This window comes from Thunnus albacares, chromosome 5 (assembly GCF_914725855.1).
Source record: "Thunnus albacares chromosome 5, fThuAlb1.1, whole genome shotgun sequence".
Lineage (NCBI taxonomy): Eukaryota > Metazoa > Chordata > Actinopteri > Scombriformes > Scombridae > Thunnus > Thunnus albacares.
In genome coordinates this window covers 27142945-27169147 of record NC_058110.1, presented here as the reverse complement: position 1 = coordinate 27169147, position 26203 = coordinate 27142945, and the positions used below count along the sequence as shown (strand labels likewise).

The 26203-nt window shown below is 38.9% G+C and overlaps 3 protein-coding genes across 4 annotated transcripts; all 3 read right to left on the bottom strand.

The window, feature by feature from the left end:
• Positions 1-1607: 1607 nt before the first annotated feature.
• LOC122982717 (thyrotropin-releasing hormone receptor-like) lies at positions 1608-4585 on the bottom strand. The gene is made up of 2 exons (XM_044352232.1): positions 3775-4585; positions 1608-2669 (listed from the first exon to the last, which is right to left on the bottom strand). Exons 1-2 carry the CDS (start codon positions 4549-4551, stop codon positions 2271-2273), a joined length of 1176 nt encoding a protein of 391 aa, XP_044208167.1. The 5' UTR covers positions 4552-4585; the 3' UTR covers positions 1608-2270.
• A 2373-nt stretch (positions 4586-6958) lies between these two features.
• Positions 6959-12876, bottom strand: LOC122982287 (osteoclast stimulatory transmembrane protein). The gene is made up of 4 exons (XM_044351473.1): positions 12839-12876; positions 10959-11050; positions 9196-10280; positions 6959-9107 (listed from the first exon to the last, which is right to left on the bottom strand). The coding sequence occupies exons 1-4, from the start codon at positions 12874-12876 to the stop codon at positions 8754-8756; spliced, it is 1569 nt and encodes a 522-aa protein (XP_044207408.1). The 3' UTR covers positions 6959-8753.
• A 314-nt stretch (positions 12877-13190) lies between these two features.
• On the bottom strand, positions 13191-26203 carry slc13a3 (solute carrier family 13 member 3). Of its 2 annotated transcripts, none has more exons than XM_044352595.1 (13): positions 25852-26203; positions 25009-25274; positions 23518-23696; positions 22694-22763; positions 21894-22073; positions 21655-21780; positions 21267-21359; positions 21061-21165; positions 20825-20922; positions 19678-19790; positions 18835-18996; positions 15122-15259; positions 13191-15032 (listed from the first exon to the last, which is right to left on the bottom strand). In XM_044352595.1, exons 1-13 carry the CDS (start codon positions 25957-25959, stop codon positions 14850-14852), a joined length of 1821 nt encoding a protein of 606 aa, XP_044208530.1. In that variant the 5' UTR covers positions 25960-26203; the 3' UTR covers positions 13191-14849. The 2 variants fall into 2 exon arrangements, with proteins under 2 accessions (XP_044208530.1, XP_044208531.1); XM_044352596.1 differs by having other exon boundaries at positions 25009-25101; positions 25852-26128.

Here is a 26203-nt window from a genome sequence, read left to right as displayed (position 1 = left end):
TAAAGCCCCTGCAGAACTACAGAGTTGTTTTCAATTATTCTGGCTAATTAGACCTCTAGTCAGGTTGAGATTGGTGGAGCTACACTGTGAATTACATGATATCACCAAACATGAACTAGTAACAATGATAACAGTGTAAATAGTCACAAACTAAAGCTGCAGTCCTACCAGGTGAAATTTACTCACATGATGCGTTAAAAAAAAAAAAGCAGGCGGGACAGGAAATAGTGTGAGTAGGTTTGTAAACATAAACTGTGGAAGCTAGCATGGCTATCAGGCTAACAACATCATTCCACAAAGTTGTAAATTATAATTATAAACACTTCACTGTTATTATTCTGTCACCCTTATTGCATTTCCAGCCAAGCTGCTTCCCTCCTTCTCCGCTGCTCGTATTATTTCGCCCTGCAGTTATAAAACAAGAAGATACACAAACAATATTTCCAAAATGAGAGGTCAATCCCGACCCCTCTTTCAAACTGGCTGTTTCAGAGTCTCATGATTTCACAGGTCAGTCATATTTAACACTGTGCAAAGGAAAAGAGCCAGGGGTCAATTCATGACTGAAAGAGGATATAAGTCTTCTGTAGAAATTAATAGGGAGCGAAATCTGTTCCGACTGTACTTTAACAGTCCAAGATCTGAGCCTTTTCTGTGTTCTTCATGCCATTTAGTGCGTGTATTTGTGCACATATTGAGCATTTCAAATTCTCCCACTTATCTGCATGTCACAGCTCCCCAAACAGTCTTGAGACGAGCTATAATCAGGCAACATAAGTAAAAACACCTGTGTAGGTGAATCATGGGTGTGTAGGGGCTTTAAATTATGTAGTTTAGGTTGTTAGCCTAGCTGCTAATGTAACCATGCTAACGTCCAGCTGTCTATAGAAGCTGGTTCACTATCCTGCTGAGATTTACTGTATATATCTCACAATTGTAATGATCTTATATAATACTGTTTATTATTTATTCAAGTCCAGATGAAACAGCATTTCAAGAGTATTTAACTTCCGTATCGTGACATATTTCCGAGTTAAACAGGATAGACAGGTGGGCTTTGATTTGAACATTGAGAAGAGGGTGTGACATAACGAACCTTAGCTCTGTGCTACTAAAAGTTGAAGATTGATTGATGGGTGGACGTCATGATATTATTGGTTGAAATCTATGTAAGCAAACTTCATATTTTGTTTTACAGGAAGAAAACATAATTGGATTTTAATATAAGAATACAAAGAAATGGATTTTTTTGGCATATATTGTTAAATAGATGCACAATATGACCGTCATCTAAAAGGGTTAAAAAGGCATTTTTCATTTCATCTCAACTTTCATATTTTTGACAATTTGCTTGTGTTAGCAAATGTGGCTCTTTTGTTTCTTGTTGTCAAGGTTCACCAATGAGACCGTTCAATTATATAAATACCTACAACTATGTGAGCCACAGTTTGGTACAGTTACATGATGTGATGCATTAAATGGCTTTAGTTAGAAACATTAAACCAGACCTCTAGTCTACACAACATGATGGGTTTGTTCTGTATGAACAGGATGTGTTACACTTACTCTCCTTTTTTTCCCCCTGTTTGTTGTTGTTGTTGTTGTCTGTCCTGTTAATGTTTTCTTGTTGAATTGGAATAAATGTATAAATAAGTGTTAGATGAAACAGGGTTCTGTGTGTTAGTGCTGTTGAAGAGTGTGATTCATCTGAGTGTGCTCCACTCCAGTAACACGTGTACCCGCAGCCTGAGCACCTGAAAAGCACAAGTGCATTTGTTATCAAGAGACACAGAGATACATTATGCTGAAGATTAGATCATTGTTGTTGAGTTCATACTGGCATCGTCTATTCAAACATCAGTTCTAACATCTACTTCAAAATATATAATCAAAGCATCAGTAACACATGTATAATATATAATAAAATGTCAATCTTTCACAGTCGTTCTTACTTCATTTTTTGTTTATGAGCACTAAAAATGGTTATTTAAATATTTCCAAAAGCATTTCAAAGAACTCACTCATTTTTCTGTAGTGATGACATACATTACAATGCCACTATAATGTCCCACTAGCAGTCTGAAGTACACTAAAGCCAGTATTTACAACACAGTTACAATACTGATGCAAAAGTATGACAACTACTACACCACAAACAAAACCCCCGTCACAGAGAACAATGATCTCAGCCTTAATAAATAACTCTAACTGGCAGAAATAACAACAATCTTAGGGACTTTTACAGATAATTTCCTAAATGAGACTCATTTTTAAGAAATGCTGAATGTGCTTGTATCATCATCCGTCACGTTTAACCTCCTGTTGACCTTGCTGCTCACTTCCTCCTGGTCTGTGACGAGCTCGTTGCTCTCATGAGATGAATCCTTCATCACGCTGTAATACATCGGCACATGGTACTCGGCCGCTTTCTCTTTGTGTTGGTAGTTGCACTTGCAGAGCTTTTTGAACGCGACGCGAAACTTCTGCGACATGAGGTTGTAGATGATGGGGTTGATGGCACTGTTGGTGTAGATGCACATCCGGCAGAAGAGCAGGAACCATGTGTTGTGGTAAGGAGGGTCGATGAAGGAGTTGACCACCACCAGTGTTCGGTAAGGCATCCACAGCAAGGCGAAGAGGACGACCACCACAGCCAGCATCTTGGTTATCTGTTGTTGCACCACAGAAAAAAAGATCGAGGAGCAAGGGAATGAGGAACAGAATGTAATTATGTGACAATAATGAGGAACTGTACAATTATCGTTAAGTTAAAACACATGCTGCATGCCATGACTCATTGTAAGTGTAATAGATGTTGTAATAACATGACTAAGTTCACGGTCATGTTTCTAAATATATTTATAAGTATATTTCTAAGTATACTCGCAGTCTTTACTTAGAAACAGCAGTGCTTTGAGCTAAATGCTAACGTCAGCATGCTAACATACTCACAATGACAATGCTAACATGCTGATGTTAAGCAGGTTTAATAGGGCTGCAACTAACGATTCTTTCAATTGTCAGTTAATCTGACACTCAATTTCTTGAATAATGCCCGTTATAATTTCTTAAAGCTCATGGCGACGTCTTCAAACGTCTTGTAAACTGGCAAAAGTGCAAAATCCAAAGATATTCAGTTTACTATCATGTTTGGCTCAGAAAAGCTTCAAATTATCACACTTGAAAAGCTGCAACCACTGAACATTTAACCGAATACTAAAATGAGTATTTGAGTATCATAGTATATAATAGTTGAAGATACATTTTCTGTCAATTGACTAATTGTTGCAGCTCTGGTTGTGTGTGAGTGTGTTAGCATGCATTTTATTTGCTAATTAGTACTAAACTTCCTACAGGAATGTTATTTTTTGGTCTTAAACCAACATTTTGGACAAATAACTTTGACTTGATGATGGCACTAGATGGAAAAGTGGAAGGAAGTTATTACAGTTCATCCTGAGGGGAACATGACTGTCAGAACCAAATTTCATGGCAATCCATTTACATGTAATAGTTGTTACTCAAAACCATAAATATCAACCTCATGGTGGCTCTGGAGGAAACATCAGGGGATCACCAAAATCAGTAGGATACATCCTCTGGGCACCATGAATGTCTACAAATGTCATGTCAATCCATCCAATAGTCGTCAAGATTTTTCACTCTGGACCAAAGTGGCGGACCAACTGACCGACTTTACCATCTACAGAGCTGTGTGCCTAAAAATTATGAATTTGACTGAACAATCAAGATGTTTGTTTTCCAGTGTTGTACCTGTTTCCTTGCAGAGACTGCACCCTTATTGGCCTTGTTAGTACTGTTGGAGTGACCCTGGTGAACCGACCCTCCTCCGTCTCTGTCGTTGAGATGCGAGGGCAGAGGGCTCATGAACAAAATCCTGGCGATGAGCCCGTACAGCACAGTTGCCACAGCGAGCGGGATCACATAGAACAAAGTGAAGTCCAGGAAGTAGATCGGCATGTAAAGGCTCCTGGAGACACGGTAGCCACAGGTAACCACCACTCCGTTGGTATAGACGGTTTCATCTGTGTCCACTAAAAAGAACCACATGATGCAGTAGAGTGAGGTGAACACCCAGACTCCAGCTATGATCCTCTTGGCGCGGGAAACGGTACATATGAACTGTGCCTTTATGGAGTGACAAATGGCGATGTATCGTTCGATGGTAAACGCTGTGATGGAGCAGGACGACACATTGATGCCCAGGTACTGAAGGTAAGTTATACACAAGCATCCCGTGTAGCCGTAAATCCAGAAGGCGACAACATCAGAGATATTAGGCAGCCCCGCAGCGAGGAGCACAATGAGGTCTGCGACAGCCAGGCTAACGAGGTAGCAGTTAGTCGGGGTCACCATATGTTTAGTGCGCAGCACAACCAGCACCACCATGATATTCCCAGCAATCCCAACTCCACAGATGAGCATGGTCAAAAATATTGTTATGACCTGCTCTTCAAGAGGGTTCAAAGGTATTTGTGTCAGATTTACAAGCTTAGTGACATCCTGAAAGATGGTTGTGTTGTTCTCCATTGTGCTGAAGTCCAGTGGCCACAATTCAGTTGATCTTCAGGGGCACAAACATGAATCCTAGAGACAGAAATAGAGGGAAACAATAGTTGGGTACTGTTCAAAAATAATTGGGGTGTGGAGGGTCTGAATCTTATATTTCACTTTTTGAAAGAGCAACACCCTTCCCCTGCAGTAGTTCATACAACTTGTTTCACTATTAATAACTGAAAAAGGCCAAGCATAAAGAATTTGAGATGTAATCGAATGTAAAGCTTAATATATTAATGAAATAATAATTTTCACAATAGACACCAATATGCACATTAGAAGTGAAATTAGTAAATTATAAATAATAACTTCATTTATGTAGCAGCTTTAAAAATCACAATATTACAAAGTGCTTTAACAGTAAAGCATCTCTTGAGCATTAAAAGACTATAAAATGAAATCTGGTACACACAGAAACAGAAACAGACAAAAAAAAAAAAATCCTGCATCATGCAGACATCAGCTAAAACCAGGATCATGCTGAATGATAAGTGTGTTTCAAAAAGACATTTGAAAGAGACTCAGCGAGCCTGATCTCCTCAGGCAAGTTGTTCCAGAGCCTCAGAGCCCTGACAGCAGAAGCACAGTATATTCCAACAACTCTATGTTTTAGAATAAAGAGATACTAAATAAAAAGGCTCAACTTGAATGATAAAATAGGCCAACTTTATATGATGCATAACTTTTTCTTTCTTTCTGTAATGATGCAGACTAAAGTGAGGGGGGGGAATGACTGCCAGAAGAGATCAAATTTAATCATTAATATCCATAAAGATCCACATACAGTGTACTCTGTGTTTCTCATAGCTGACATATTGGTTGTATCAGTTCACTGTGGTGGGAATAAAACCCTGTTTATTGCCCTCTGCAAAAAGTGCACCTTAAGGACCAAATGCACACACTAAAGCCCTCATTTGACTTTCAATTTTTTTATGTTGCAAGGAAAGGCTGAAATATAAATTTAGGGTGAGTGGAAATTAAAGACAATCCCCTGGTCTTCCAAAAATGGTCAAACTATCTTCCCTTCAGAAAAGAGGAAAAACCACATCACCCTCCCCCTTTTCTGACCTCCTCCCCTAATCATTTTTTTGTACAACCCCTTAGTCAAAGTATTTTACATGTGGCCTGTGACAAAGACTAAGCGGAAATAAATTAAACATTAAACATTTACAGTTGATTCAAATCAATAAAAATAGAAGTGTGGGAGACTAAATAGATATTTTGAAGAGAAGGAAACGGGCAGCTTACCATCGTTTGCAAAGGCAGCGCTCACTCTGACATGGTAGCAGTGCTCAGGTGCAATCAACCAAGAAACACAGATGACTGCTTAGTCCTCCTCCAGTGCTGCTGTAGCCATCCACATCTGTCTCTCTCTCGCTCTCCCTCTCTATTTTTCCCAGTGCAACCCTCCCTCTCACATCACACACCATTACATCCACAGTGCAACACACCTCCTCGTGCAGCCACCAACTTAAAAATCAATTCCACCTCCCCAATCCAGGCTCAGAATGTCATGTCAAGGCACTGTGACCATGGCTGTAACCATAAACCCTGCAATTATTGAAAGAGCAGAGGCGGTAGCCGGCAATTCAACACATCCACTGCAATGATTGGCTATTGAATTGAAATGACACTAATTATGAAGTAAACTTTTTTTTTTTTGCCACCAGCAGACATAATTTAGTTAACACTTCATCTTATGGGAAAGGGCAAATTAGCAGCTTTGGATTCTGTGGTTTTGCACAGACTCAAGAGTGTCGAATTAGAATTTTTTTCTGTCTCCTGAGGGAAAAAGAGGAACACATGATAAGATTCTTGCTATTCCTGTGAGGCATGTCTGGGAAAGCTTTCACAGCTCATGGTAATCTGACTGTGTGGTAGATTTTGATGCCGTTACAGCCTTGTACTCTCCATCTAAGCCTCCAGCCAAACTGATCGTCCACAAAATCTGTTTCTCAGAACTAAGAAAATATTTTCTAAAAAAACAATTTAGAGTTTAGAAAGCTGTTTTGTTCTCTATCTGTGGACAGGACTGTCAGTATGAATGCTAATGCACGACAGATGCTTCCATTTTAATAGAAGAATATTTCTCAGTCGCAGAACATTCAGTCCACCGAGGCGTCCTCTAATGAACAGATAATAGCTTCACAGCAGAATGCAGAATAGTTTTTCTTCAAATAATTGTCTGATTGAACCGCTGCATGCTAAGAAGTCTGTCCCACACTTGTTTTATTTCATACTGTCTGAATCTGAGTTTGGCCAAAAAAAGCTGCCGCTGTGTAGAAAAAAAGTCTGTGCAGAAAAAATTAGCAGAACTTTTTATCTTGTATGTCTTCATTTTTATTTACACTTTGAAAACAATCATCTTGTTCAGCGCATTTTCACTGAGTCGATTACAGAGCTGTCACACACACAGTATGCAAAACACTGATGTGAGAATTCATAGTAACAAAAAAATATATGAATAATTTATCATTTCTGGACCAACAACAGTGTGTCATCTTCACACAGGCTGCTGAGTTTTGAGACAGCCATCAAGTGGACAAAAAGTCAGGATCAAAAATAGATGACAAATAGATATTCTATTATTATTCTGGCATTAGGTCTTAAAATAAACTCTCAAAACCTCATGGGAATTTTAAGCAGGAGCTTTCTGACGAAATGCAAAGGACTTTCTCAGGAGGAAGTGAAGAAGGAAGTGATTTTTTTTTGTAAGGGCCACTGACTTAAATAGGCTGGTGAAATATTAGATGTGTGCATGAAACAGATTCATTTAATCTATTAAAGTTATCTAGGCCATTATAGTATTTAAAAAAATACTCTGTGATCTCTGTCCTTGTCTCTCCAAAGCGCCATAGTGGCATCTAGTGGGGCTGAGGGGTAAAAAAAAAACAAGAAACAATAGGAGGAAAAACAAAACCACGCACAATACAGAGACACATACTGTAAATAAGTGCTCTGTGACCTTTGTGGGGGGAAAAAAAAGTCACCATGTGAGTTTATGACAAATAAGGTGGATGCAATGCGAGCAGACGTGGTTGAGCATCTACATAAACCACAACATGTCTAAGTGTGAGCGCCTTGGAGACAGGCAGTCGAGTGGTGGCATGCTCTCAGAGGAAAGGTGTTATGACAGTGACTCACACACAGGATGCTCTGGCTTCAGATTATGTTTTATCAAAATTGAAACTCAGCATAAAAGCCCTGAATGATGAGACATTAACCTGAAAGAAGAACCAAGAGCCAGTTGTCAGTTGGAAATGATTTGACTTGCTAAATTTAATTCAGTTCCTTAGAAAAGGTTCAACTTCTTTGAGTTTCTGTTGTCATCCTGAATGGCTTCCTTACTCCTCTAAAAAAAGACAAAAAAAAAATGTTGTTGTTTTGGCCTACTGCTCTTGTTCCATCTCAACATGTAAGGCAATCTCTCGCCTGTCCTTCAGATGTGGTTATTATTAGAAATAAGCAAAGACTGTGGCGCTCTGATAGCCAAATGGTTGCATGTCATACACCTCTCTCTGTCTTCCTTTTCTGTGTCTCCCCCCATCATCAACCGTCAAATAAAGGTCAAACGCTCCCACTTCCTCCCCCGTCTGTTGTTTCAAGGTCTGTCTTAAAACAACAGACAAGTGTCCAAATGAACAGTCAAGTAGATATCTGTCAACGTTACCATCTTTTTTAGTGTCAAAGTCCCTTTTTTTGTTATTGTACTCCCACTGCAGCTCAAAAGACTGTAAATATGGCAGATATCAACTTAATATGACTAACTATGACTTAAATATGACTGCTGAAGCCTCATATAAGCTTCAGATAAACTTTTAAATGCATTTTTGTTTGGACACTGTGGTTTTTGGCTCCTATCACTTATATTGTAAGTACGCTACAGGGCGTTACAGGAGAAGTCACGGGATCACCAAAGTCATTAGGATTCATCATCTGGAAATCATGAATGTCTGTACAAAATTTTCAAGTAGATGTTGAGATACGTCTTTCTCTAAATCAGTGAAATCTTTGACCTGTTGGTGGTCCTACTTGTAAAGTCACTAGGACTCTTTGTTGAGATGTTGTAGCCTGGACTGACTGGCCTACAGACCAACATTGCCACCTCTTAGAGGCACACATGTGGCTAAAAACTTTACCAGAAAAATCAGACAAACTGCACTGTAAAGTGAAGCTCACTGACAGGCAACCTCAACAGGCAAAGTCCCTTCTTGCTCTTCTCTATTCTGCTTTGCTTCTATTTTCCTCATCAAGTAAGCCGTTCTCCTCTCCTCCTGCTTTTTGAAAAAGGATGCAGAGATTTTCCTGCGCAGCCGTCTGGCGTAGACCTCAAGGAACACCAGAGAGTAGCTCATCAGCCACAGACATCCCAGCAGGAGTGTCACTCCCAGGTTTGGAGCTGAAGTTGTCACATCACAGAGCGAAGGCTCGGGGCTGAAGGTCCACCTGTACTCTTTGTGGAAGTTTGTCAGCTCGTGTGTGACGCAGGATTGTGGGATAATACAAAATGCAGGCGGAAACATCTGAACCTATAAGGAGATAAAAAGGAGAACGAACACATGAAAACCCTAACAGCGAGGTAGCAAATACTGTAGGTACGGTGCTGTGCTGTCTTACCTTATAACTGACATTTATGCTGGCGGATGTAGATGGGAAGTCTCGAAGCCACGGCAAAATCATCTGAACTATATGATACACAACATGATCCAGAGCAACTATTACAGTTATTGCAATGAAGTATAATGTTACCACAACCAGTGATATGAAACAAGAAGTACATTCCTGAGTGGTTATCTTACAGTTTGCGGGATAAGTTTTATTTTTAGCTCGCCTTTTGTTGCCATCATGAGTTGTTTTTTGCAGGAGCTCTTTAGGGACGTAGCCATTATCAAACTGGACTGATGTCAGATACGATTTCAAATAGCGTGCAGACTCAAAGATTAGTAAGGCAACAAAAATGGCAGCAAGAATTCGGTTTGATAGCAGTTTGTAGTCTTTTAGCAGGTTCCTGGCATGTGAGAAGTTGACTTCTATCTGCCCAATCAACCTCATAAATGTGCTTTTGACTTTTGACACTTCTGACTCAACATCTGTGAAATGATGCAACTTCTCTAATTTAGTAACAATATCCTGTCTCACTTTGATGGTTTCTTCAAAAAGGTCTCGCTTTGCTTTGTTCAAAGGTTCAGATGAGTTTAATAAAGTCTTTGTAAAACCCTCAGCGGTGCACTTCAGGATGCGTACAACCGCCCCTACGTTAACGGTAATATTAGGAATAACGTTCAACAGTAAAATCATAACAGAGGCTGAGATGATGAGCTTACGCCCCTGTCTGGTACAGACTGTGGGCAGAATCATGGTCAGCACACAGCGCAGGGGGTGACACAGGAACGAGACCAGAAACATGGCCACGCTGTAGATGCAGGCGGTCTGGATAGATGCATCATGGTCGTATCTCAGAGTCTTGGATAGCCAGTGGTGAAGCAGGCCGCCAGTAATGATGGTGAGTGTGAAACACAGAGACAGCAGAGTCAGGACGTCTCTGCCAGCCGGTGAAGGTGCAGAGTAAACATCCCAAAGGTAAGGCAGGATGGATTTTAGTACCTGTCTGTTCCTGAGGAGAAAAAAAAACGAAATTAAAGGAAGAGTTTGAGTTATATTCGCTTTCTTGCTGAGAATTAGATGAGAAGATCGATACCATTCTTACGTCTGCACGCTAAATATGAAGCTACAGTAAGCAGCCAATTAGCTTATTTTAGGATTAAGGCTGGAATCAGGGAGCCTGGCTTTGTCCAAAGATCCCAAAATCTGCCTACCAACACCTCTAATGATGTGTTCAGACAGAGTAAATTTGCACCTTGTGTCATTTGCTCAAGTGTAACCGCTGGACCGTATGTGTGTATTTGCCACAATCCGCCAATTACCAAATAACTAGCTAGTTTATCAACTGTAAACAAGCTAGCAACAGACTGTGTCTGTTTGTTTGACAATGCTAACATGACATAACTTCCCTCCAGACTCTGATCTTTTCCCTTTCGTCCCTGTATATTTATGAGGTTAATTCAAAGTCCTCCACGATACGGATGAATTTTTCACTGAAATTGGAACATTTTCAACTCGCGCAGATGTATCCTTGTGTCAATTCGCACCACTCTGAGCAAAGTTGCATCTATTCATTTCTTTCCATTGACTTGCTATGTAATCAAGCTGTCTCTAAAATTCGCTTTGCATTCTGTCTGAACCATGCAAGTATTAAGGAGAACTGGATACTGGATCCAAAGATGGCGTCCCGTTAATTTCAATGAAAGTTGCTCAGTGGCACATGAAGCCAAAAAATTGGCTGTAAAGAAATGATGTCATGAAATTATGATGTTGCTCACGCTTCCTGTTTGTTGGGCTCGGTTTGTTGGGCATGCTCACTAGAGACTTCCGCTTGGCCAAATTGGCTAACTTCCTGTTGGCTCCTTGCTCACTTGAATGGGATAAAATAATTAAATTGTGTGGCTCATGGATCAAATTCTGATAATAAAACAAGTCATTTTGCAGGGGATATGATGCTCAAAAAATGTATTCACCATTTTACTGCTGCCCCTTTTCCAATCATTGTGTGTGGGTGCTTTTGAGGCCAGTGTTCATCACATAACAGACCTGAAAGTTGAAATGACACGGTTTGGCGACTATGCCAATTTGGCTTCACTTCTGGCACTCTTCCTGAGACCTTGTTCTGAATCATATACTGTATATAATAATATGGTCTGTATATAATATACAATCTATGGTCTGAAAGTCTCCACTGGTTGCCTGGCAATTTCACTGACAATGAGACCCTGGGAAGTCACCACTCTTTGCTAAGAAATATTTCAACACATAAACCCCCATAACAACACAACTTGTTATTTTTACATTTCTTTGTACAATTGAGCAAACAAACTGTAACGTGTTAATCAGTGAGCAGTGCTGGTAGGCAGATTTTGTTTCCTTTGGACAGAGCCAGGCTAGCTGGTACCTTCCGCCAGTCTGTATGCTAAGCTAAGCTAATCGTTCTGGCTTCAATTTAATATTTAACAACAAACAGAGTGGCATTGATCTTCTTATTTAACTCTCTGCAAGAAATATTAAGCAAATTTCCCTAAATTTCAAACTGTTCCCTTTTCTGTCCACCTGGTGAATGTAAGTCTAATATTCATTTAGCTCAGTTTTTGGTCTCTACTGACTCCTGAGAGAAATATCTGGCTCTTTAGCTGCTAAACGCACCACTATGTTCACCAGCTAGTCATGTCTGCTCGCTGCTTAGTGCTGAGCAGGTAGTGGACAGTGGATTTTTAGAGCTCTTTTTCTTAAAATAGCTGCCTGCTGAGTCTAAAAATGACACTATGAAGGCAATGAGAGTGAACCAAAACAGTACATTTGCAGAGCTAAACATTGTGATGAAATTCAGTCCATAAAGCCAAGGGGAGCTGCAGAGTCTCTGATAATTCTCTGTCACATTACACATTGTCATTTGATACATTGTTATTATTAAAAATATCGGTTATGCCACTTTAAGTGTGAAGATAGAGCCAGGAGGTGATTAGCTTAGCCTAGCATAAAATCTGCACTCAGGGGGAAACAGCTAGCCCACTATCTTCTCTAAATTTTACTAATTAAAACATTGTATGTTTAATTCAAGCACAAAGCGAAATGTATGAATGATAATTGGGGGTTTTGAGGACAGTTACATGCTGTAACTTTTTCTTGACAAACATCAGATTTCCGCCCATCACTTCTGTGCAGTTTCACCATTGTTTGACAAGTTACAGTGCACAAATCCCAGTGAAACTACAAATGGTTATTTTTATTAATTCACTCTCATCAAGACAGAGAATAAATGTATTTCCCAAAATGTTGAACAATTCCTTTAACTTCTCAAAATGAAAAACTCAATAGAGGATCAGTTTTCCAAAAGATCATCTGGCTACTGTCAGCCACAATAATAAAGTGCAACAGATTTTTAACTTAACATCTCTTTTAAGTCTGTACTGTTAAGTGTAATTTTACAGAATAATACAGCAATTTTTAATGATGTAGGCCTATTATGGATCAATTTACAAGTAAAATACTTTATGTATATAAAACACATAAAGTTAAATAATTATAGGATTATAATTATAGGATATGAAGACAGATAATCAGTTTTAATTTGTAACATCCTTCAGGAAGTCACTGGATCATTTTAGTTCAATTAAAAATGCAGAAAACTAAAGATAATTACAACTCTTACCTGAGAGGGATAATAACCTTCTCTGTGATGAACTTCATTGTGTCTATGAAATTATGATCTTTAGGATAAACAGGTTTGGGAAGTGAAGTGAGGACTGTGCAAATTAAAAGAGGAACTTCCTTGAACAGTCACTGTCATGTTGAAGTTTGTGGCTCGCCTACAAGCTCCCTCGTGGGAAAGACTCTTCTGTCAACCATACATGACACAAGATCATATGTAGAGGAATGACACAGGCACACACTCATAATGTGACACAGGTCACACCAACCCAAGTGCGGTTTTGGAGTGCCAGTAGGATATTGAAGTGTGGCGTGATTTGTGGTCTTTGTATCAGTCAGCAATGAAACTGTGATGATGTATATGCCAGTGTGATCACACTCAGTTTATTGAATTGTACAGCATGAAAATGAAAGGACACCGTCACACATCACTGATGTTCGCCTGCATTCAGGCTCATTACTGAACTGTTTCTGTTCTATGTTTCGACACAAGAATATAAAAATGACTGCTGCACTTTTTTCCAACAATTAACAAGCTGAAAAAAGAGATTTGTTGTTGTTGTATCAGGATAGAAATTAACAAAACAAATATAAATCAATGTTAGAGCCTCACAGAATATCAAACATTTCTTAGACACTCTCTCAACACAACACACCACACTATATCTCTACAAGTCATGTGTAGTGGTAAAAGATATGTGAATAAAAAAAAAAATCTCATGTGTCACCAGAGAGAAAATTAAGTTTCAGTTCTGATTAATACAAAAATGCATATGCCAAATATCTGAATAATAAATATTTTTAATCTGTCTAGATTCTCAAAAAGCAAAAATATAAATCAGCTTTGGTTCAAATTGTAGTTTTCAAAGGTGTTTGTGTTGTGCACACAGCTCGCTACATCCTGTCACAGTCTGTGGGTTTTGGTTGAGTTCTCAGTTTTATAGTTTGGCATTAAAATGCTACAGGATGATTTGCAATGACCCTGCTAACACTGAGTAACCACCGCAGCCTTGCACAAGTTAACCATTGTTGTCGGCCTTGTGACTTCAGACAGTTTACAACACCAAACAAACATTGTAAGGACTTTATGACCTATGTACTCTTTGTGTGTGCAGGAGACAAAATGTGTTAAAATGTGTGTTAAACCTGCAGCAGCTAATCACAACCTGAGGACTGAGGGTTGAATTTGGTTGTTTCTATTAAAATCAAAAACACGATTTAGCTGTTTTTATAGATTCTGATGCAAAAAAAGTCCTTCTCTTAACAATAAACCTGCTTTGTGCGCTCATTAGAAGCGAATATGGAAACTACATGCAACTAAATTATCATAATACAAACTCAAACAATTTATTTGAGGTGTAACAGCAGCTATATGAATGCAAATCACTTTGTAACAAAAATTTACACATTCATTAGTCAGGATTCATACTCTAATATAGAAAAGATTTAAAATACTGTTCATGTGTCATGGCTTTGGCCACTAAACATGCGCCATATCATACATAAACAAGTAACATGATCTCTTATTGATTTCAACCAAAAATATATTTTTTTAAAGGATTATTCACCGAGGTCTCTTTCATTCTTCCAGCAGAGGTCAGCCTAGTAGCATCAACACAAACAGCACATGCTGCAGTCTGACAGCAGTTTCTCAATATATATATTAAAAAAAACAAAACTTTGCAGAGCTCAAGCTGTTGCAGTTGCTGTTGTTGTTGAGGTTAAATGTCTCACCTGACCAGTTTTAAGAAGGCAGAGAGTAACAAAATGCAACTTGTAACTTAAAACTTGGAGTGTGCCAAAATTAATAGCTCACAGCATGAAATATTGACACTCAAGAGCCTATAAAGACACTTAAATTAATCATTAATCGGGTAACAGCTGAGGCTCCCAGAGTGCTCTGACATTTTAGTGACACAGAGTAGACGTCTACAGACAGACTTTTGTCCCTGTTTAGTGTTAAATCTTTATACAATCTCCTGAAACTTCCTCTGGGCTCATTCGGAGAGTGATCAGAGAGTAGCGTTGAGCGACTGAACAGATGAGAGACGCACATCAGTAACAACAGCTGACTTGTTGAAGGGTTGAGCCCATTCTGGATACGAGTTCAAGTTAAACATGGCAACGCCCCACGTGTTCATTGCCAGAGAGACTGATAGGATGCCCAGGACATTCATGACACAGCCAGTCTTCACCTGAGAGGACAGGGTTAGAAAACATAACAATGGGTGTTGAACTGTAATTTATGCATTAAATGCTTTTAGTGCTGATGAAAAGATCTTACCATGTCTTTGACCATGAGATGCCCGGATGCAAAGGCAATGGAGTTGGGTGGTGTAGAGACTGGCAGCATGAAGGCGTACGAACATCCTACAGTTGCAGGTATCATGAAGTACAGAGGGTTCACTGAGATATGAATAGCCTACAGAAACAAACATAAAGACCAAAAAAATGTCAGGATAGAATGTAAATATTCCAGTTGCACTGGTAACAGACTTTTTAAAACCTCTTTTGTTGGGGCCATTACTACAAATGTTACTGTATATGGACAAGCGTTGTTTAAACAGACAAACTTTATATTCTAGTCAAGACCTTAAGATCTCCAAAGATACTAAATATGATGGGCTCAGCCACAGGGGAAATATTGATCTTATGTTTGGTTTGACGTAACGGTGCCACCGTGAAAATAATAGGTTGTGTTTTGTAACGAGACTAAGAGTCTGCCGCCATGCTAGCAGCTCTGTGAGGCTGTACTTGTGCACAATGGTGCTTTGAGCTAAATGCTAACGTCAAAACACTAACATGTTCACAGTCACAATGCTGACATTAGTAGACACAATATTTACCACGTTCACCATCTTAGTTTACTAGCACTAAACACAAAGAAAAAGGGTGATTTTACAAATCAAAGTCTGTTTACAAGTGTTGGGGAGTGCTGCTATTACATATGTGAAACAGTTGTATATGCCTTTTGTGTCTGCAGAGAAAGCTTTGTGAAATCTGATAAACTGCCTCAAATGATCTCAGTTGAGTCAGTTTCAGTTGCGGCTGAAGACTGCAAGTTTGGAAATGAGAAACATTTGTGGGTGTGGAATTAGAGAGAAGTGTGGTTACCAGACCTCTGTAGCCTGATCCTCATCTCTGCTAGAGGCTAGTAGCTCAGTGTTACATTAGCAGCTACTAGCACCACAGACCCCATTTTTCTCAGACTAAACTGTCTAAAAATGAAAATGCATGGAATAAAAAAGATCAATTTTGATATTTTCTTTTAAAAAACCGCCCATTGTGAGTCCATCAAAGCTGTAGGTGTGAGGTAAGGTGAGGTAACGGGAAGTTAGATAAGGGAAATTAGTGTGCAACAGTTGCAAGGTTGCAAAGTATTAGGTAGAGAAAAAGAAAAAATATTTATCAGTATCAAACAAAGTAGAGAACAATCAACTCCAATATCAATAACAATAGCAAATGTGCAATCTGTGCAGTGGTCAGGTCCATAAGTAAATAAATTGACTAAACTAAAATTTAATATAATAAAAACTACTGTATATATCAGAAAGTTCCATGGTGAAAGTAAAGTGTCCAATGACTAGTCCCAGAACGGAATATAATCCCACATCATGGTAATGGTAATCCAATCACTAAGAAACCAAGGTCACTGCCATCAGTCTATCAGCGGGAGGTAGATGAGTTACGAAGATTAATGGCCACCAGCAGGAAAGATTTCCTGTGGTGTTCCTTGCTGCACTGAGGTGGTATCGGTCTGTTACTGAAGGCGCTCTTGTGCATGACCAGTGCATGACGGAGTGGGTGAGAGCGTACAATGCTAAATCGGTGGAGTACTCTTTACTCTCTTTTACATAACCGTATCACCAAGAGACTATGGTCCAATACAAGCACTTAGTAAGTGCATTGAACAAATCAATGATTGGATGCGCCAGAATTTTCTTCAGTTAAACAAAGACAAAACTGAAGTAATTGTTTTTTGGAGCCAAGGAAGAACGTTTAAAAGTCAGCACTCAGCTTCAATCAATAATGTTAAAAACTACAAACCAAGCCAGAAATCTTGGTGTAATCATGGACTCAGACCTGAATTTCAACAGCCACATTAAGACAATTACAAAGTCAGCCTACTATCACCTGAAGAATATATCAAGGATTAAAGGACTTATGTCTCAGCAGGATTTGGAAAAACTTGTCCTGCATTTATTTTCAGTAGACTTGACTATTGTAACGCTGTCTTCACAGGTCTCTCTAAAAAAATCGATCAGACAGCTACAGCTGATTCAGAGCGCTGCTGCTCGAGTCCTCATTAAGACAAATAAAGTGGATCATATAACTCCAGTTCTCAGATCTTTACACTGGCTTCCTGTCTGTCAAAGAATTGACTTTAAGATATTGCTGTTGGTTTATAAAGCACTGAATGATTTAAATACATCTCTGATCTGCTGCTACATTATGAACCATCTAGACCTCTCAGGTTGTCTGGGACAGGTCTGCTTTCTGTCCCCAGAGTAAAAACTAAACATGGTGAAGCAGCGTTCAGTTTTTATGCTCCACATATCTGGAACAATCTACAAACCGAAAACTAGATAGTACATCTGGTGCAACTCTCAGTTCTTTCTAATCGCAGCTGAAGACTTTCCTGTTTGCGGCTGCCTTTCATTAAACCACATTGAGGGTTAATATTTTACACTGCACTGTTACTTTCATTCTCTTGTTTTATCTGTCTTATTCCCTTTTTAGCTTCTTTTTATTTCCAAACTTAACACTTTTTAATTGTTTTTATATGTCTTTTTACTTGTGTTGTTTTTATATTCTGTTTTAATGCCTTTTATGCTCTATGTAAAGCACTTTGAACTGCCTCATTGTTGAAATGTGCTATACAAATAAACTTGCCTTGCCTTTAAAGCTGAGGCTGAAGAGAATGTCATTAGTTTTACAGTTATTTGGTCATAAACCAAAGTTTTCAAAAAAAAAAGAATTGAGCTGATGATGGCACTAGATGGAAGGGGATCACCAAAGTTATTACAATTCATCCTGAGGGTAAAATAGATGTTTATACCAAACATTATGGTAATTTATCCAAGAGTTGTTGAGATATTTCAATTAAAACCACAGATGTCAACCTCATGGTGGCGCTACATGAAAAGTCAGATGATTACTACAGTAATTGGACCTCATCCTCTGGGGACCACGAATGTCTCATGACAATCTATCCAAGAACTGTAGAGATATTTCAGTCTGGACCAAAGTGGTGAACCAACAGATTGCAACAGATTGGTTTAATCTGTCCAGATCCATCTCTGAGATTTCTTCCTTCACTCCAATATAGTGGAAGAGCTTTTATTTCTTTAATAGTGCTCATGGTATTAGAAAAAGACATTCAGAAATTTAGAAAAATCAAAATCTCCTTTCAGATATGACTCCGTTACTACACATGAAACACAGTCAATGGTTTTCATAGAGACTATTTCTGCGGTTGAGAGTAGTTCAAATATGAACCTTTGAAACCAAAACCTGCATGGTTATATACAATATGTAATGATATGTAATACCACTACACATAAGTGAAAAAGTATGTTCTTCTGTAATTCTGTAACCCTTTAAGAGAAATCATGAGTGTTTGTAGTTCGATGAGTTTAAAGTTTTGAATGAGAGCTTAGGTCACCAAACCTCCCTATACATCCTGTAAACGATTCTCTGACTGAGTACTTTGCAGTATAAGCACAATTGCAAAGTACAAAAATTCCAGATAATGATTACTGACAATAGCAGTTAATGTCCAACAAGCTGGAAACGTAACAGCATCTATTGCAAGAGTTTAACAAGCCTACTAAGCCTTTCACTAACATTAAGGTGGAGGTCAGCGACAAATCATGTTCGCTGTCCAGTTCACAAGTTTCCAGTGCTTCATCTTATAACACTTTTTTTTGGTCTACCTGACTGTCATCTTCATCAGCAGCTTCATTACAGTTATATTATCTTGAACACCAGTCTTACCAGTTCAGCAATGACGGGTAAAAATATGATAATGGTGGCAGTGTTGCTGGCGAATTCAGTGAAACAGGCCAAGAAGGCTGTGATCAAAATCACAGCTGCAGCAGGAGGGACTTCGGCCAAAGGCTGGAGGTGGCCTCCGATCCAGGAGGCGAGTCCAGATTCCTGCCAAACGCCACAAGATCGAGGTCAAAGATCAAATCACAACATAATAAAGCAAAGTGGAGGGCAGAACCACACTGAGCGGAGCAGAGCAGAGCAGCACTGAGCAAACAGGAGAGAGGGAAGACATGATTTATTACACAGACTAATGACATGTAAACTTTTACACCTATGAGCAATTTAACAAACTACGAACAAACTAAACTTTAAAAATCCCCTCCAAACATGCTTTAAAACATATAAAATACTCTGCTTTAAATAATAATGTGTGTCTGACATGGTTTTCCCATAAAACTGTTCAGTTAAACTGAAAAAAAATTCTTCATAAAAATCCAGTATCTATGAACATGCTGATATTGTTCATTTCAAAAGTTTAACCGCTGGATATAAGATGTCCCCAAACTAATTATGATGTCACAAAATCATCTCCTAAAAACACGTGTTAAACGCAGATTTAAGTTGAGCACAGAGAAACTTTCTCCCTTTAGCAGATAAACGTAAAAAGAGCCTTTTAAGTGTCAAACTGCACATACGTTACTCTGCACAGCGAAGCTCAAACATGTGATGTAACAATAAGCAAAACACATTTTTGAGTGAAGGGGGACTTTAAGAAACATGAGAGCACATGTAAACTCAACGACCCTGACGTCGTTACGCACACAGGTTTATGACCAGCATCTTTACCTCACAAGCTTTGGCCATAGCGAAGCCGCCTCCGAGCAACAGGATGATATTCCAGGGAACAGAGTCCTGAGCTTTCTTCCATGATAAGAGAGGGACGTACGGAGTATTTGAAGCTGAGGAAAAATATGGGAAGAACTAGGTTTTAATTGAATAATTTGATATAATATGTGGTAAAACATAATTTCAGATAAAGCTGTGATGTTGTGGCAATTGGACATTTAAAAATCTTTGGATTTGTTTTACAAGCACAATGTTTCCCACAACATCAAAAGTGACTGCAGATAATGTTCGAAGAATGTTATCAGTTAAACTTTAACCTTATAAACAATGTCTCTTTTACTTCCTGCACATACAGTAGATGCATTTTACAGTTTAGGTAATCTTTAATCAATAGCTAATTTAATTCTCAACAGAACAACATAAATATGAGTTACAACACAAAAATAGAAAATCTAAAATTCACCTACATTGAGAGGGACAAGTGAACCCCATGATTTGCTTTTTTTTTTGTTTTTGCTTGTGTCCAGTGGTTTATTTGACCAGCTGAACATAATATACACAATCTCACACACGTGTCTCCAACACACTCAAAACACGTGCATACAGTCGTGAGCATGCCCACACACACACACACATACACACACACACACACACACACACACACACACACACATACGCACAAACAAAAACCCCAAAGTGTGGTGACATAGTTTCCAGAGATTATTCTAATCACAGAAACAGAGAAACTATAGTCTCACATCCAGACGGGAAATTTACTCAGACTCCCTAATCTACAATATTAACATTCCTCAGCTTATTTCCAGTATTTTGCAAATGCTGTGCAGAGAAAGACATAAATATCATTAATTATTTCTCAAATACTTGGTCATCGATATTAACTTTTGACTTGATGCAACCTCCATAAAAAAGCTGCTAACTGTCTCTTTGATGGATGATATGCTCACATTGTTCCTTTTTATGGAACTTTACATGTGACAAATCTTATCATTCTTGTTTATTCATGGTGTCAGTATACTACCAATCATACATTTTCGATTAATAGATTCAAATGTTAATCAGAGTGAGTATTATTTCTTGTAAACTAAATGCATTCCTTTACAGGTTGGTTGTTTAAGAGCTAACTGACCTTGAGGGTCGAACCACCAGCTAAGAGAGGGTTTCTGTGAGGGGAAGAAGAACAATATAGACACGATGATCACACCTGTGACTGCGTCTGACACGTACCTGCAGGACAACAAGAGGTAATGATAATGAACAAAAAAAAAAAAAAGATCATTAACAGGCATCTCAATGTGTAGATTCTGTGATCATTTCCAAACAGAAAAGTTATTATCACAAGCAAACAATGGCATGTTTTCTTACCCTTTTTTAAAAAACACAGACCATCCAGTGACAAATTTGGGATCCCTCGTGAACAGGAGAACGGCAAACAGTATAAAAAAGAAAGCGATGGATCCCTCTGCAAAACTGAAATTGAGCATGTACAGTTAAAGTCAAACGATCTGCCAAAGAAATGTACTAATTCACCCTCTTTCGCATGAGATTTGAAGACATACACGAGTCCTCACTTTATGGGCCCTAGTTTTCTGTAATCTTCCTCTATGAGAGCCTTGGCTCTGGCCTCTGCCTGGGCTCGTCGGTCATGTTTCTTGAAGCACAATCTGCATAAAATTAAAAAAAGATAGAAATAGAAAGAGAAAGATAGTTTGGAAACTGTGTAACATGGATTTTAAGAACTGAGAGAAGAATATTAGTCCATATCTCTAAAGAAAAACAAAAGACAATAAAATGTCGCTCCAATTCAATTAAAACCACAATCATGACGTTTTGGTTTTTAAAAGCTGTGTTTGCAGGGTGGCGAAGCTTTTCATGGCAGTAATATCAATAGACGTATCAATTTAACACGAGTGACTAAATTGTAATACTCTCTGCAATAAGCAAATGACACGACAATACCGTGTATTCAATCCCCCGAAGAGAAACGAGATCCATATCCATCCCAAAAACAGGAAGAGAAGCATGAGCGGGAAAGCGAACGCAAACCAGGAGCCAAAATTGATGAGGTCACAGTCTGGAAAATAGCTATGAAACAAAAGAGTTGATTTTAAACAGCTGAAAAGGATTGTTTTTTTTTGTGTGTGTGAGAAAGACTCAGTGTTCTGTTTGAATGCTAAGCACAAAAATAAAAAAGTTACCTTTTCAGCTGTCCAATCAGGATGAGGTTAGGCGCCGTGCCCGTCAGCGTGGCGGTCCCTCCAATACTGGCTGCGTAAGGAATACAGATCAAAAATCCTTTCCACACCTTCAGCTGATACTGCGACTCAGATCGGATCTCCTCAGCTGTCCTCACGTCACCCTGCTCCATCCCATCCACCCTTTAGAGTTTTTAAGAGACTTATCATTATTTTATATGAACAGAGGATTATTACATACACCACACCAGCGTTTGGAGGAGATAAACATAGGATTGTGTAAGCCAAAAAACAATATGATAGTTTCACTTTAGGAAATACAGTTACAGTATTCACATTCTTGCTGAGAGTTAGACGAGAAGACTGATACCACACTCATGTCTGTCCTTAAAATATGAAACCACTGCCAACAGGCTTAGCTTAGCACAAAGACTGGAAACAGGGGAGAACAGCTAGCCTGGCTCTGTCGCAAGGTAACAAAATGTGCCCAAAAACACCTCTAAAGCTCACTAATTACCACATTATATCTTGTTTGTTTAATCCTTAACAAAAACAAAGTGTTAAAATGACAAGTTTTATGGGGGTTTATGTGCCAGATTATTTCTTGGATTTTGGTAGCTTCAGACAGACCCGGGTTAGCTGTTTCCCCAATCTTTATGCAAAACGGTCTACTTGCTGTAGTCTTATATTTACTGGTCAAATATGAGAGTGATATTTACCTTCTTATCTAACTCTGGGCTGGAAAGAGTTAGATGCTGAAAGATGTAAAGTATGGTGTCAAAAGATCACACTGTTCTTCTTACCCGTCTATTGACAGTATTTGTTTTTCCGTGGGCACTGAGGGCAGTGAATGCAACTTGACAGTAGACTGACCTGAAATAGATTGATGTGAAGCAAAGAGTTGATAAACTAGAAAACGGTAATCCAGTCAATCCAGAATCCTTAATCAATTACTACTTAAATATTGACTAACTTTGTGTCTGAGAACTCGGAGTAAAAACTGTACAAAGTTCGTATCTTAGATTACATATTAAAAGCTCACACAGACAAGGTCAGAAAAATATAACAACCATCTTCACTGTCTGTGGACATATTTGACAGTAAACCTAAACCCACATTAATTGATTTTTTGGTCACTTGGGGGCAGCAGAACAAACTGTACCACAACACCGACAATGAAGTTGTTTGCAATCAGTTGCTTATTTCCACATCCAGCAGATATGGAGCAACATTATTGTTCATTTGGAGTTTTGTTTCTGGACACTCGATGAATATTAGTCCAGTGTTAACTCTCCTTTTAGCTCTGTTTTGGTCTCCACCATCTCCTGAGGGGGAATATCTGACTTTTTTGCAGCTAAATGCTCCACTATGTTTCCCAGATGGTCGCTAACTTTGTCTGTCCGCTGTTCAGTGGTGGACAGGTAGTGTACAGTGGGTTTATTTGAGATCTTTTGGTGAAAACAGCCCTCCAATGCGATGAGAGTGGTGACAGTTACAGTTAAGTGAGCTGAAAGATACTAAAATGCTCTGTAGAGCCGGGTGCAACAGGTGACACCTTTCACATTATACATAAAACTATTTCAATACTGATCAGTTGTCAGTAAAAGCATAAGAATATGCAACATACCATTAACGATATCACTCTCAGAGTTCTCTGTGGCCTTGCAATTTTGTTTCAGGGTCTCCAGATCTCCAAACAGACTCTCCAAGATGGCGTTGGCAATAGGGAGCATCATGGCTGTTGTCGCTGTGTTGCTGAGCCACATGGACAGGAAGGACGAGGTCATCATCATTCCCAGTATGAGCCTGGAAAAAATAATTCAATCCACAATCTCAAGTCAGTAACAATAATCTAAATCATGGCTGCTGACTTGGAAGAAAGTCTTTTTGGAATAAGGAACATTCTCACAATGATAAGGCTGATGTTATTCTGTATCTTCAACAATTGTCAACAGATCCTGTGAAAAGACTAAAACCAGCGATGTATTAGTCTTTTTCTAAATATTTCTGACTTCCCCTTCCAATTTTTTAAGTCTGTCTTAAAACAACAGTCAGGAGCCCAAATGAACAATGGAGGTGATTGGGGCCAAAACCCACAGTCCTTCTGTGCAAAAATGTATTTAAAAGTTTATCTGAAGCTAATATGAAGCTTCAGCTGTCCAAGTTAATCAAATCAAGTAGATATCTTTCAATGTTACAGTCTTTTTAGTGCCAAAGTTCCTCTTTTTGTTATTATACTTCCACCGCAGCTGAACAGGGAAACACAAAGAGGGAATTTGATGCCAAAAAGACTGTAAATGTGGCAGATATCCACTTGATATGACTAACTCAGACTGCTGAAGCCTCATATTAGTGTCAGATCAACTTTTAAACGCATTTTTGGACACACTGTGGATTTTGGGCTCCATCACTTACATTAAAAGCGCATTTGAAAGGGATCTTTTAATAGCCAGTATGAACAGGAGGAATGATCACAGCGAGGAAAACCTCTTTCAGTGTTCATATGGACACCTAACTATTGTTTTAAGACAGACTTGAAAAGTTGTGAACTCCTTTAAGCCCTTGGCCCATGAAGACTAAAGATGTACACTTTTTAAAAAGGGTCACAAATATATACATCAGTAGTTTTCAGCAAACTTGACTCTAGCAGGAGTCAATAGTGCCTTTGTTGGGGACTATTTTCATTTGTGAATTTGATGTGCTAGCAAGTCTAGCTCCTTTGATTAAAGAAAAACTCCCCCCAAAAAACTTAAACACAGAAAAAAATGGAAGAAACTCCAGGAAGAGCATCAGAGGAGGGATTCCTCTTCCAGGACAGACACATGTGCATTATTGTGTGTACAGAATAGACAAAGATAACAAAATTACAGTATAGAAAACAGGATAGCAAAAGGAGGGCGATGGTAATGAAGGAAAATGTCACCCAGTGCAACGATATGGTTCATTGATGTGTTTTTAAATTTCTTTGGGCAACAATGGAGTTCTATGGCACAAAGGAATAAGATATATCAGGATTGTTGATCATAAGATTGTTGGTTATGAGCTTTTCATGGTCAATAACAGCAAAAAAATATAGACTTATCCTTTAAATGCCCGTCCAGTAAAGATATTTTCTCACCAGGCTGGTTTTACTCCGACAATAGTGAGGACCTTTAGGGCTATTCTGCGATGGAGTCCCCACTCCTCAATGGACGACGCCATCACAAGACCGCTGAGGAAGAGAAAGTTGGTTTCAAGGAAGTACTGAGGGCAGACTTTTTTGGACGGAAGAATTCCCAGTGTTGGAAAGAGGCAGACTGGAAGCATGGCGGTGACAGCCAGAGGAAGGGCCTCTGTGCACCAGTACATCGCCATCAGCACCACCACATAAAGACATTTCCCTTCCTAAAAGAGAAGCAGTATGGTTGTTAATTAATATTAGCTGACTTCAACATCAGAAGGAAGATGTCACACGCAAAAAGTAATCAAATTACAGAATTGTGTTTCACAGGTGATGGATTAGTGATACAGCAGCCATTCAAAAATAAAAGTACTGTGTGTGTGCGTCAAAGAGAAAGAGAAAGCAGCCATGTGATCAGTGCACTGTGTGGCATAAATATAATGGCAAATAGTCACTTAATATTTAATCTTTTAGACCGACATTCCTTCAGTTTCTCAGTCTAATGGTAGAATGTAATCAAACAAAAAACATTTTAATTTTGTTTAGTCAGTCTTGGAAAACTCTGGCACCCTGAGGCTTAATTAAAGCTGATTAGTGAGCTGTTCTTGATGAATGAAAACAAATAAAGTCATGGTTAAAGTAACTGAGAAATAAATAAATACACAAATCTCTTGCCTGTGCCCTTGTAATATGTTCTTAATAGGGAGAACAGTTTTAGCCTTTGTGTTATGAATCAAAGAAATTCATTTATTCATGGAAAATGCACACGTGAAATCATATAGAGTAAAAAAAATCACTCACCTTTTCCGGTAGAGTAAAAGGTATAGGCAGAAAAATAAGTGGAGTAAGCACGAGGATCAGCTGTTTGTGGGTGCACCACAGCTTCTTAGATACAACTGATATTTTCATCTCCAGAGTGAAGTTTGCTCCGTTTAGGGGAAAAAGCTCTAGACTGACTGAGAGGAGCCTGTTGGGCTGCACTTTGAAGCCTCTGGCAGTGTGTAGAGAAGATTAACTACACGCTTTGCTACAGGTTAACTCCTCATACGGTGGTGTCAAATAGTTAAGCGGGATAGTCAGCTTTCTGTCAGGTTTCCCACCAGTAGGCCTCTCCCACACAGACAAGAGGAGTGGTGCATCTTTAGAGGCAAAG

Excerpts from the sequence above, each read along its gene's own strand:
- slc13a3 (XM_044352595.1), bottom strand. The coding sequence starts at position 25,959 with ATGAAAATATCAGTTGTATCTAAGAAGCTGTGGTGCACCCACAAACAG. Across the intron at positions 21,360-21,654 it reads TTCGGGGGATTGAATACACG|ATTGTGCTTCAAGAAACATG; the intron begins GTATTGTCGTGT and ends AATTTTATGCAG. Across the intron at positions 18,997-19,677 it reads CTATGGCCAAAGCTTGTGAG|GAATCTGGACTCGCCTCCTG; the intron begins GTAAAGATGCTG and ends GGCGTTTGGCAG.
- LOC122982717 (XM_044352232.1), bottom strand. The coding sequence starts at position 4,551 with ATGGAGAACAACACAACCATCTTTCAGGATGTCACTAAGCTTGTAAAT. Across the intron at positions 2,670-3,774 it reads CAGTCTCTGCAAGGAAACAG|ATAACCAAGATGCTGGCTGT; the intron begins GTACAACACTGG and ends GTGCAACAACAG.
- LOC122982287 (XM_044351473.1), bottom strand. The coding sequence starts at position 12,876 with ATGAAGTTCATCACAGAGAAGGTTATTATCCCTCTCAG. Across the intron at positions 11,051-12,838 it reads AAGGTTATTATCCCTCTCAG|TGAGCAAGGAGCCAACAGGA; the intron begins GTAAGAGTTGTA and ends ATCCCATTCAAG. Across the intron at positions 10,281-10,958 it reads GAGCCCAACAAACAGGAAGC|AATGGTATCGATCTTCTCAT; the intron begins GTGAGCAACATC and ends TGCAGACGTAAG.